General features: G+C 42.6%; 1 protein-coding gene across 8 annotated transcripts in view; it reads left to right on the top strand.

Annotated features, from left to right (window-relative positions):
* PPP3CC (protein phosphatase 3 catalytic subunit gamma) overlaps positions 1-13535 on the top strand; it is a 79036-nt gene that overhangs the window by 32955 nt on the left and 32546 nt on the right. For all 8 annotated transcript variants that reach the window (XR_012583848.1, XR_012583847.1, XR_012583846.1 and 5 more), the window contains exons 2-3: positions 1676-1873; positions 4512-4636. Coding sequence is in view for 3 of the 8 variants with exons in the window: in XM_074559319.1 (XP_074415420.1) it covers positions 1676-1873; positions 4512-4636 (323 nt within the window). In the remaining 5 variants the exon portion in view is untranslated. The remainder of the gene's footprint in view (positions 1-1675; positions 1874-4511; positions 4637-13535) is intronic.

The raw sequence follows: 13535 nt of genomic DNA, 5'->3' as shown, positions 1-13535 counted from the left end.
GAAGTTTAGAGTCCGGCTAGCTGAGGGTGAAAGGCCGACGCCCCTCTGCAATTCCTGGCCAGCACCCTTGGGCGTCTGAGGGCCTCGGGCTGTGCCTCACACCGCTGGTATTGGGGAGGAACGGAGCTGACCATTTCCCGGGGGTTAAACATCGGTTTATTAAAGGTGTTGCGGGATCCAAACGCAGGGAAACCAACCAGGAAGAAGTTTATCCATAGGGGGTGAAACAGGATTATAAAGGAGGGGTGCAGAGAGGGGGTATGTGGCTCGAAGTTTTAGAGTCTGACTAGCTGAGGGCGAAAGGCCGACGCCCCTCTGCAATTCCTGGCCAGCACCCTTGGGCGTCTGAGGGCCTCGGGCTGTGCTGGCTGCGGACTGGCTCACACCGCTGGTATTGGGGAGGAACGGAGCTGACCATTTCCCGGGGGTTAAACATCAGTTTATTGAAGGTGTTGCGGGATCCAAACGCAGGGAAACCAACCGGGAAGAAGTTTCTCCATAGGGGGTGAAACAGGATTATAAAGAAGGGGGGGGTGGGTACAGGCGGAACCAATCGGGAAAGGTGAGGGGATGAACTTCACAGAACTGACACTCCATGGAGACCAGTAATCAAAAGGTAAAGGAGGTGTCCTGGGACCCCAGCCAACCACCATCTCCAGAGAGGAGAAGGTTCTCGAAACCTGGGAGGAGAAAGGGGGTGATTGACTGGGCCCAGGGAGGAGACAACTTTCACTTATAAGGGAAACCAGGGGAAGAGTGCTGTGGTGTGTTCTTAAGTTTGTTAGTTTGCTCCCCCATTTTCTGTATTAAATGGTTTCTTCCTTTCCCAGGACCCTGTCAGTTAGGTCGCTATGGAAATGAAACTGCTCCTTCCCTGGTTTCTCTTATAAAGTAAAAGTTGTTTCCTCCTTGGGCTCAGTCAATCACCAGGTTTCGAGAATTTTCTTTTCTCTGGGAGTTATGGTTGGCTGTAGCCCCGGAGCCCCTCCTATGATTTATAACAGTTGGTTACTTTAGTATATCAGTTATGTTTCGTACCTCCAAATATGTATTTCTATTGGATAGCCGGGTTTCCCTGCCTTCTTCCCCCCTTTTCCCTTAAAACCCTCTCCTGCCCTCTGTTCGGGGCCATTTGCTGGGTGTTTCCCCTCCTTGTTGGTTCTTCTGTAATAAACCCACAGTTTACCCCCAGCAAGTGGTCGCCTCATAATTCGTCTCTCACCGCGCTGCTCCGAGCTATCCCCCAGCTCAGCCCAAGGCCAAGACGCCGAGGGGGGCTGGCTTCAGACGTGCAGGGGCCCTGGCCTTTGCCCCTCACCAGATAGCCGGATTCCAGGGCCGTGGACGCCCCCGCACAGGTGTCCTGGGACCCCAGCCAGCCACCATCTCCAGAGAGGAGAAGGTTCTCGAAACCTGGGAGGAGAAAGGGGGTGATTGACTGGGCCCAGGGAGGAAACAACTTTCACTTATAAGGGAAACCAGGGGAGGAGCAATTAAATATCGGCAACTATGAATAGCGGTTACCATAGCAACTTAGCTGACGGGCTAGCAGTGGCGGGAAAAACTGGGGGGACGAAACCATTTTACACATAATAGGGGGGAACAATACATAAATTGGGGGAATAACACAAGAAACTTAACAACACACTCCAACAGCCTTGCCTTGCCTTTGCAGCCGTGCCGTTCCCTCCCACGCAGCGGCTCACGCTCAAGGAGGTGTTTGAGGATGGCAAACCCAGGCTCGACGTCCTCAAGAGCCACCTGGTGAAGGAGGGGAGGCTGGAGGAGGACGCGGCGCTGAAAATCATCAACGACGGCGCCGCCATCCTGAGGCACGAGAAAACCATGATCGAGGTGGAGGCTCCCATCACAGGTGTGAAAAGTGCAAATTACATGGCTCTACACAGATATTTACTGTCTGTATGTTATGTTGTGTGGTAACTTTTTAATAGGAGGGGAAATGTGGTTTTGGCGTTAAAATCCAACTTTTGTGGTTAAAAGAGAAACTATTCTGGTTTTTTTTGGGATTTTTTTTAAGGGATGGATACTGGGGCATGGACATTTAGGACAGTTTATGGGGTAATATTTGGGGGGTTGACCCCTGGCTGATCACTCAATGTCCTGGATTGAGAGTTCTGGATGGAGGGGATGGGATGTGAGTGAGTGACAGAGCCAGGGGGGGGTTTGGGGATATTTCAGCAATGGAGAGGGATTGCACAGGTAAAAGGAGGGGGTAAATCTGGGATAAACCATTTGGGGAAAATACAAAACAAAACTATTAGAAATTATTACAAAGTAGAAAAATGCACTACAGTGCTGGGAATGGCCTGAGCTCACTCTGCAGAGCCCATCCTGGGGTGACAAACCAATAAATGAATTTAAGGGATGGATTCTGAGGAATGGATATTTAGGACAGTGCATGGGGTAATATTTGGGGAGTTGACCCCTGGCTGATCACTCAATGTCCTGGACTGAAAATTCTCCATGGAGGGGATGGGATGCGAGTGAGTGACAGAGCCAGGGTGGGGATTTGGGGATATTTCAGCAAAAGAGGGATTGCACAGGTAGAGCAAGGGGACACAAAATGGGATAGAAAACCAAAACTATTACAAAGTATTATGAAATATAAAAACACAGCAACACTGGGGTGCTGGGAATGGCCTGAGCTCACTCTGCAGAGCCCATCCTGGGGTGACAAACCAATAAATGAATTTAAGGGATGGATCCTGGGGAATGGATATTTAGGACAGTTTATGGGGTAATATTTGGGGGGTTGACCCCTGGCTGATCACTCAATGTCCTGGACTGAGAGTTCTGGATGGAGGGGATGGGATGTGAGTGAGTGACAGAGAGCCAAGGGGGGATTTGGGGATATTTCAGCAAAGGAGAGGGATTGCACAGGTAGAGCAAGGGGACACAAAAATGGGATAGAAAACCAAAACTATTACAAAGTATTATGAAATATAAAAACACAGCAACACTGGGGTGCTGGGCAGGGTCTCAGCTCGCCCTGGAGAGCCCATCCTGGGTGACAAACCAATAAATGAATTTAGGGGATGGATCCTGGAATGGACATTTATGGAGAAACACTTGGGGGGTTGACCCCTGGCTGATCACTCAATGTCCTGGACTGAAAATTCTCAATGGAGGGGATGGGATGTGAGTGAATGACAGAGCCAGGGGGGGATTTGGGGATATTTCAGCAAAGGAGAGGGATTGCACAGGTAGAGGGGAGGGGGTAAATCTGGGATAAACCATTTGGGGAAAATACAAAACAAAACTATTAGAAATTATTACAAAGTAGAAAAACACAGCAACACTGGGGAAATGTGGTTTTGTCGTTAAAATCGAACTTTTGTGGTTAAAACAGAAGCTATTCTGGTTTTTTTTGGGATGTTTTTTTTGGGATGTTTTTTTAAAGAGAGGAATGAGGTGCTCACACCAAGACAGCAGCCACAGGACACCTCAGTCTTCCAGAGAAAGAGAATTTGTTGCTCCATTATCAGAATAAATGAACTTCTTCCCACCTTGAACTTCTTCCCACCTCACTCAGCTTAGGATTCAGAGGAAGAAGCTGACACTGCCCAGACAGAATCCTGTGTTTGAATGGAATTTATGCATCATGGATGAGGTGTCTGAATATGCAACAGGTTATTGCTTTTAAGGGTTAATCCTCTGTTAACGTGTCCTTTTTTTTCAGGCTCATTTTGCCCAGAGACTGTCCTTAACTGTTTGTTTTTATTGTCTCATGTTGTCCTAATCCAAATTGTCCCAGTTTTTATTACTCTAATTATATTCCTATTTTTATAACCATTTTATTACTATTAAACTTTTAAAATTTTAAAAACAAGTGATTGGCGTTTTTCACATAGGAATGGGCTCTCTGTTGACAGAGTGACAGAACTATCTTTTGTCCTCTTAAAAAGGAAATAAACTTAGAATTTTCTCTCCTCAGTTAGGTGAAAAGACATCTCACAGGACCTGGGGGCCTTCACCTCAAACTTAAGGTGGAAAAAGTTCCCCCAGAGCAATTTACTAGAAAAAGAAGAGAACAAAGAAATTAATCACTTTTGTCAGGTGTTTTACCAGGGGCAAGGACCTCAGTTTTTCTCTGTAAACACAGAGTTTTGTTATTTTGCCTTTTATTAAAACCTTTTTCTTTCCAACACTACCCCAGGATCCATCCTGCTGATTTTATACCTCCTGGATATAAAGCTACCTTGGATGTGAAATAAATCTTGAAGAGCTTATGAGACCTGGAGAGGAGCCCCATATTCCCCTAGAGCTCATGCCTCAATCCCTCAATAACACCCTGCATAACCCCAGCAGGGTTTTTTTTGCCCTATTCCTTCCACCTGAAGGTTTTTTTTTAACTCTGCTGAGCTCTCACAAGAGAAAATTTTGCTGCTCCTCGCTGCTGCCGTGACCTTTGCTTTTCTTAGCGTGGTAATTCTTATATATAAATAAATATATAAATAAACCCCTCTTTTGTGCTGTTTTTGCTCCCCCAGTGTGTGGTGACATCCATGGGCAGTTCTTTGACCTGATGAAGCTCTTTGAGGTGGGAGGATCACCCAACAACACCCGCTACCTCTTCCTGGGGGACTACGTGGACAGAGGCTACTTCAGTATAGAGGTGACCACTGCGGGGGGCTGGGGCTGGGGGAACACAAAGGGGCGAATTTTGGTTAAAAACAGAGCTCAGGCATTTAAAACCAGCTCAAAATCAGCTCAAATTTGGCTCAGAATCAGTAAAGTGCAGCTTAGAATCAGTAAAATGCAGCTCGGTAAAATGCAGTTAGAATCAGTTAAAACCAGTTCAAATTCAGTTCAGAATCAATTAAATGCAGCTCAGTAAAATGCAGTTAGAATCAGTTAAAACCAGTTCAAATTCAGTTCAGAATCAGTAAAATTCAGTTCAAATGAAGCTCAGAATCAGTAAAATGCCGCACAGAGTCAGTAAAATGCAGCTCAGTAAAATGCAGTTAGAATCAGTTAAAACCAGTTCAGAATCAGTAAAATGCAGTTCAGAATCAGTAAAATCAGTTAAAACCAGTTAAAACCAGTTCAAATTCAGTTCAGAATCAGTAAAATGCAGCTCAGAATCACTAAAATGCAGCTCAGAATCAGTTCAAATGCAGCTCAGTCAAATGCAGCTAAAATCAGTTAAAACCAGCTCAAAATCAGTTCAAATGCAGCAAAAATACAGCTCAGAATCAGTAAAATTCAACTAAGAAGCAGTAAAATGCAGCTCAGTATAATGCAGTTAAAATCAGTTTAAACCAGTTCAGAATCAGTTAAAACCAGTTCAAATTCAGTTCAGAATCACTCAAATGCAGCTCAGAATCAGTTCAAGTGCAGCTCAGAATCAGTAAAATGCTCCTCAGTCAAATGAAGCTAAAATCAGTTAAAACCAGCTCAAAATCAGCTCAAATTTGGCTCAGAATCACTAAAATGCAGCTCAGGATCAGTAAAATGCAGCTCAGTCAAATGCAGCTAAAATCAGTTAAAACCAGCTCAAAATCAGTTCAAATGCAGCAAAAATACAGCTCAGAATCAGTAAAATTCAACTAAGAATCAATTCAAATGCAGCTCAGTAAAATTCAGCTCAGAATCAGTTAAATACAACTCAGAATCAGTAAAATTCAATTCAGAATAAATTCAAATGTAGCTCAATAAAATGCAGCTCAGAATCCATTAAATACAGCTCACAATCAGTAAAATTCAGCTTAGAATCAATTAAATGCAGCTTGGAATCAGTTCAAATGCAGCACAATAAAATACAGCTCAGAATCAGTTAAATACAGCTCCAAATGAGTAAAATTCAATTCAGAATAGGTTCAAATGCAGCTCAATAAAATTCAGCTCAGAATCAGTTAAATACAGCTCAGAATCACTAAAATACAGCTGCAAATCAGTAAAATTCAATTCAGAATAAGTTCAAATGTAGCTCAATAAAATTCAGCTCAGAATCCATTAAATACAGCTCCAAATCACTAAAATACAGCTGCAAATGAGTAAAATTCAGCTCAGAATGAGTTCAAATGCAGCTCAATTAAATACAGCTCACAATCAGTAAAATATGGCTCAAAATCAGTAAAATTCAGCTTAGAATCAATTAAATGCAGCTTGGAATCAGTTCAAATGCAGCTCAATAAAATGCAGCTCAGAATCAGTTAAATACAGCTCCAAATGAGTAAAATTCAATTCAGAATAAATTCAAATGTAGCTCAATAAAATGCAGCTCAGAATCAATTAAATACAGCTGCAAATCAGTAAAATTCAATTCAGAATAAGTTCAAATGCAGCTCAGAATCAATTAAATACAGCTCCAAACCAGTAAAATTCAGCTTAGACTCATTTAAATGTAGCTTGGAATCAGTTCAAATGTAGCTCAATAAAATACAGCTCAGAATCAGTTAAATACAGCTCACAATCAGTAAAATATGGCTCAAAATCAGTAAAATTCAGCTCAGAATCAATTAAATGCAGCTTGGAATCAGTTCAAATGCAGCACAATAAAATACAGCTCAGAATCAGTTAAATACAGCTCCAAATCACTAAAATACAGCTCCAAATCACTAAAATTCAATTCAGAATAAGTTCAAATGTAGCTCAATAAAATACAGCTCAGAATCAATTAAATGCAACTCCAAATCACTAAAATACAGCTGCAAATGAGTAAAATTCAATTCAGAATAGGTTCAAATGCAGCTCAATAAAATGCAGCTCAGAATCCATTAAATACAGCTCAGAATCACTAAAATACAGCTGCAAATGAGTAAAATTCAATTCAAAATAAGTTCAAATGTAGCTCAATAAAATACAGCTCAGAATCAATTAAATACAGCTCCAAATCAGTAAAATTCAATTCAGAATAAGTTCAAATGTAGCTCAGTAAAATGCAGCTCAGAATCAGTAAAATATGGCTCAAAATCAGTAAAATTCAGCTTAGAATCAATTAAATGCAGCTTGGAATTAGTTCAAATGTAGCTCAATAAAATGCAGCTCAGAATCCATTAAATACAGCTGCAAATCAGTAAAATTCAGTTCAGAATAAGTTCAAATGTAGCTCAATAAAATGCAGCTCAGAATCCATTAAATACAGCTCAGAATCAGTTAAATACAGCTCCAAATGAGTAAAATTCAATTCAGAATAAATCCAAATGTAGCTCAATAAAATATAGCTCAGAATCAGTGAAATATGGCTCAAAATCAGTAAAATTCAGCTCAGAATCAATTAAATGCAGCTTGGAATCAGTTCAAATGTAGCTCAATAAAATGCAGCTCAGAATCCATTAAATACAGCTCAGAATCCATTAAATACAGCTCCCAATCAGTAAAATACAGCCCAGAATGAGCTGAAATCCAGCTCAGGATCAGCCCAAACACCAACCCCAGATCTCTCATGCTGGATTTCCCTCGCAGTGAATTCTGCCTGGGGTGAGGGCAATGCTGACCATTCCCAGTGGGATTTTGGGCTGGGAATCTTTGTCCCCACCTTTGGATCCTCACCAGTGGCAGAGAAGGGGTTAAAGCCTGACCTCTGCCTTCTGGGCTGGATTTAATGGCACTTGGGGACAGCAAGGGACATTTGATGGTGCTGCTGCAGATCCTGTGGGTTCTGGAGCTTGGATTGAAGGAATTTGAGTTTGTAGCTCATGTTTGCTCTTAAATGTTTATTATTTTTTATCACTGATGTAGTCCTACAACTCTGAGTTTTGTAGCTTTTGATTAGGAAGGCACAAAGTGGCTAACTCTTCTTTTAAGACTAAACTATCTAATTAAGAAATAGCACTTAGATTATTTTCCTTTTTAACTTAATAACTGATCTGTCAAAGCTTGTAATGTGGACTTTTCTAATTACAAAATACCACCCAAACCCATGGAAAAGAGGGAAGAAGAAGGTAGAGAAGAACAAGCTGCCTCTGCCTTAAAACTTCTGTCTTGCTTTTTGTTGATTTCTAAAACTCAATATTCTAAATTCTAAAAAAAATTCTTAAATTTTGTATATTCTAAAACTGTAAGTTTTCTACTCTGTGATACCACACACTTCTAGCTAATTACACATCTATAATCTTTGTGTTATCAATTAATTTTGGAAGTCTCTTAGGTCAAATGTAGTGGTCTCTTGTGAGTCTGTGCTGAAAGTTGAAGGATTATTTTCCTTTTTAACTTAATAACTGATCTGTCAAAGCTTGTAATGTGGATTTTTCTAATTACAAAATACCACCCAAACCCATGGAAAAGAGGGAAGAAAGTAAAGAAGAACAAGCTGCCTCTGCCTTAAAACTTCTGTCTTGCTTTTTGTTTATTTCTAAAACTCAATATTCTAAATTCTAAAAAAAAAATTCTAAAATTTTGTATATTCTAAAACTCTTAAGTTTTCTACTCTGTGATATCACACACTTCTAGCTAATTACATATCTATAATCTTTGTGTTATCAATTAATTTTGGAAGTCTCTTAGGTCAAATGTAGTGGTCTCTTGTGAGTCTGTGCTGAAAGTTGAAGGATTATTTTCCTTTTTAACTTAATAACTGATCTGTCAAAGCTTGTAATGTGGACTTTTCTAATTACAAAATATCACCCAAACCCATGGAAAAGAGGGAAGAAGGTAAAGAAGAACAAGCTGCCTCTGCCTTAAAACTTCTGTCTTGCTTTTTGTTGATTTCTAAAACTCAATATTCTAAATTCTAAAATTTTGTATGTTCTAAAACTCTTTAAGTTTTCTGCTCTGTGATATCACACACTTCTAACTAATTACACATCTATAATCTTTGTGTTATCAGTTAATTTTGGAAGTCTCTTAGGTCAAATGTAGTGACTTGTGAGTCACTAATGTAGTGACTCTTGTGAGTCTGTTTGCTGAAAATTGAAAGTTCTCAGTATCCAGGGTTCCAACAGGATCCCAGCAGGAAATGTTGGAAAAGCTGCAGAATTCAGGATGGAGCAGGAGGAGAAAGAGCCATGAGCCTGAGTCACTGCTTCCTTCTAAAACCTTGGGATGGAGCAGAATCCACCTGGGCTGTGACAGGAATTCCATGGGCAAGAAATTGGGAGTACAAAGGATTGTGGCTGCTGCAGGCTCAGAGCTGGGATGGGATGGGACAGGAAGGGACAGCTCTCAGCAAAATGCCACAAATCCCAAGGTCTCAGCTCACTCTGCAGGGCCCATCCTGGGTGACAAACCAATAAATGAATTTAAGGGATGGATACTAAGGAATGGACATTTAGGACTGGCTGATCACTCAATGTCCTGGACTGAAAATTCTCAGTGGAGGGGATGGGATGTGAGTGACAGAGCCAGGGTGGGATTTGGGGATATTCCAGCAAAAGAGGGATTGCACAGGTAAAGGGAGGGGACACAAAATGGGATAGAAGAACAAAACTATTACAAATTATTATAAAATATAAAAGCACATTACAACACTAGGGTGCTGGGCAGGGCCTCAGCTCGCCCTGCAGAGCCCATCCTGGGTGACAAACCAATAAATGAATTGAAGGGATGGATACTGGGGAATGGATATTTATGGAGAAACACTTGGGGGGTTGATCCCTGGCTGATCACTCAATGTCCTGGACTGAAAATTCTCAATGGAGGGGATGTGAGTGCAGCCAGCTGGATTCACAGAGGCAGGGCTGAGTGCAAGTGCAGCAATGTAAGGAAAAGCTTTTGGGGGAGCTGAAATGTGGCAGAAATCAGCTGGAATAACCGAGGGAGTGGAAAAAAGAGGCAGCAGGAGCAGCTGAGCCTGTGGCTCTGCAGGGGAAGGAGCTGTCAGGGATGAGTGCAGGGGGCTCTTGGAAGGATCCTGCCCAGGATTTGGGGAGAGCAGGGCTGCCAGCTTGAGCTGCAGCAGCCCCAGGCTCTGGAATGCTGACAGGTGTGGGATCTCAGCCCCTCAGCACTGAGGTGTCACCGAGAGCACCCTTGGGGGGCTCGGGAGTCCTGGAATGTTCCAGAAGTGTCTGGTGGCTGCACTTTGATCCTACACAGGAGATGACACCTGTATGAGGACAGGAGGGTTTCACCGGGGTGAATGGTGAAGGGATTGGTTAATTAGAGAGTGAAACACAGGGTTTAGGATTTCTGTACAGGGGGGTTTAGAGAAGTAAGATGGAGGAATTGGGGCGAGTCCTGTCCTTCTTCTTCTTCTTCTTCTCCTCCATCTTCTGTGGTGATGGTGGCACTTTGGGATTGGTCATTACTAAAAGTGCACCGGGCAATAAGGGTGAAAGGTATTGGGGAAAAATGATAAATATTGTACACGTAACTTTGGGTATAAAGATAGGTGACTGTCCAGAGGGCAGGGAGTGTGCTCATGGCTGGCTGCTGAGCAGAGCTCTGTCGGGCCCAGAGAAAATCTTTTAGATAAACAATTAATAAACACCGAGACCGAGAAAAGAACTGAAGCCTCTTCTGCTCCTTTGATACGCGGGCTGCCCCAAGGCCACCCCGGGCCTTTCCAGGCCATCCAAACAGCCGAAAACCAGACAGAGAGGGAGCAGGGACACAGAGGCAGAGCTGGGATCTGGGATTTGGGGGATTTGGGGGATTTGGGGGGTTTGGGGGGTTTGGGGGGGTGCTGGCAGCAGGAGCCCCCAGGGAGGAAGGGGAAGGACACATCCCACTGTGTGTGCAGCGTTCACCTGGAAAAGGGATTAAATTCCAGAGCCAGCAGCTCCTTCTGAGAGAAAAGGTGGATTTTTAAAATTTTTTTTGAGCCTTCAAATGAGAGATGTTGGGTGGGTTTGTGTAGATGCAGGGTGGAAAAGTCCTGCTCCCACTCTCTGCTCTTAGCCCAGAACTCCACAAGTGCTGATCTGATCTCTATCACAGAATCATGGAATGGTTTGGGTTGGAAAGAACCTTAAATCCCATCCTGTAAGAGACACCTTCCACCATCCCAGGTTGCTCCAACCCTGTCCCACCTGGCCTTGGATCAGGAACTCTTTCCTGTGCCAAGCCCTCCCCATGTTCACAGGGAGCAAATTCTTCCCAATTCCCATCCAAATCCCCTTTGAGTTCAAATTATCTCTGCCTGTGATAATATGGAATAATTCCAAGAGGATGCATGGCCTTGGAGAACTGAGGTATTGGGGCAAAAAAAAGTTATTTTAGCTTTTATTTCCTCCTTCCCTTTCCCCCCCCTTTTGCAGCAGGAATTCCACAATTTCCCCCTGGAGAATCCCTCTGATCCCACAGCTCAGGGTGAGCTTTGATGGGCACAGCAAACACTCCAAACATCAGGATAAGGCAGAATCCAGAAGTTTTCATTCCCTTCCACCTCCTATTGTATTTGTTGGGAAATGCCCTGACACAGGCAGGAATGATGAATCTGATTCTGTGTTCTCAGAATAATTTATTATTATATTATATTATATTATATTATATTATATTATATTATATTATATTATATTATATTATATTATATTATATTATACTATATCATACTATACTATATTATACTATATTATACTATATTATACTATACTATATTATACTATATTATACTATATTATACTATACTATATTATACTATATTATACTATACTATACTATATTATACTATATTATATTATATTATATTATATTATATTATATTATATTATATTATATTATATTATATTATATTATATTATATTATATTATATTATACTGTATTATATTATATTATACTATATTATATTATACTATATTATATTATACTGTACTATATTATACTAAAGAATACAGAAAGGAGACTTAGTAAATGTTAAAAAGATAATAATGAAAACTTGTGACTCTTTCCAGAGTCCTGACACAGCTTGGCTCTGATTGGCCAAAAAGTTAAAATAACTCCCAGCAGAATCCAATGAAACAATCATAAACAATCTCCAAACACATTCCAAAGCAGCAAAACACAGGAGAAGCAAATGAAATAAGAATTGTTTTATTTTCTCTGAGGCTTCTCAGCTTCCCAGGAGAAAAATCCTGGGCAAAATATTGAGATTGACATTTTAGAGAATGTGAATGCTGCACACCCACTGTGCTGGAAGAGATTCCCACCTGAATGCACAAATTCTGCTTTCTGTAGTAGAACAGCAGCAGGTTTGGGGTATCCCAGATGGAAACACATCCAGGTTTTCCCTGTGCTGTGACCTCTGGGAGGGTTTGGAGCAGCAGCAGCACCTCAGGAGTCACCACACCAAGCTGGGATGATCTGGGCACAGCCAGGCCTTGGAGTCCCTGTGGATTCCTCCCAGCTCAGGATATTCCTTAACAGTGACCTTTAACAGAGTGGAGCAGGAGGGGAAGGTTTAATTGCAGGAAACTGTCCGGTTATCTCGGCTGTTTGAGGGGCCTGGAAGGCCCGGGGTGGCCTTGGGGCAGCCCACGTATCGAAGGACGAGAAGAGGCTTCAGTTCTTCTTTTGGTTTTTATGTTTATTAATTGTTTATCTAAAAGATTTTCTTTCAGCCTAACAAAGATCTGCTCAGCAGTCAGCCATGGGCACACTGTCTCTGCCCTCCGGGCAGCCACCTATCTTTATACCCATTGTGACGTGTACAATATTTATCATTTTTCCCCAATACCATCTATTCTTATAACTCGGTGTACTCTCAATAATAACCAATCCAAAGGTGCCACCGTGGCCAAAGAAGATGGAGGAGAGGAGGAAGAAGAAGAAGGACAGGACACACCCCAATTCCTCCATCTTACTCCTCTAAACCCCCCTGTACATAAATCCTAAACCCTGTGTCTCACTCTCTAATTAACTAATCCTTTCACCATTCACCCCGGTGAAGCCCTCATCCTTGTCGTCTCCTGTGTAGGGTTAAAGTCCAGCTACCAGACACTTCTGGAACATTCCAGGAGTCCCGAGCCCCCCCAGGGTCTCGGAGGCTCAGCATCTCAGGACTGAGATCTTGAGATCCGACACACACCAAGCTGGGATGATCTGAACACAGCCAGGCCTTGGAGTCCCTGTGGATTCCTCCCAGCTCAGGATATTCCTTAACAGTGACCTTTAACAGAGTGGAGCAGGAGGGGAAGGTTTAATTGCAGGAAACGATGCCAGACTGGGGGCCAAGGAGGTGCAAGGGCCAAATTTCCCTTCCAGGTGCTCCCTGTGGCTCCAGGTGTTTGCTTGGCCAGGTACAAGGGGGAATTTGTGGCTCACCCAAAACCTTCCAAACCCCCAGCCCCTCCCCAAGGCTCTCAGTTCATCAGCTCAGCTGGAAATCAGCAACAAATCATTCAACAAATTCTTGCTGGGCCTCTGGCTTAGGGAAATTCTCATTTAAAAACATGACTTCCCAGCGTAACGAGGCCACAGGGAGTGGATTGGTTGATGGCTTGGTGGTTTTCTTTTTAAAGAAAAGAATTGTGAGGGGAGGGGAGAAGCGTGTGAAAGATGGAATGCTGCTGGAAGGGTTTGCTGGCCACAGATCCCAGCTCCAGAGTGCAGCATGGAAATCAGCATGAACTCCCTGATTTCCCATGGAAATTCCCCCATTTTTGGGAAATGCTGATGAGGCAGGGCCCTGCTG

Source organism: Zonotrichia albicollis, chromosome 26 (assembly GCF_047830755.1).
Source record: "Zonotrichia albicollis isolate bZonAlb1 chromosome 26, bZonAlb1.hap1, whole genome shotgun sequence".
Lineage (NCBI taxonomy): Eukaryota > Metazoa > Chordata > Aves > Passeriformes > Passerellidae > Zonotrichia > Zonotrichia albicollis.
The sequence above is the reverse complement of the archived record's forward strand: the minus strand, read 5'-3'. Positions and strand labels throughout refer to the sequence as shown.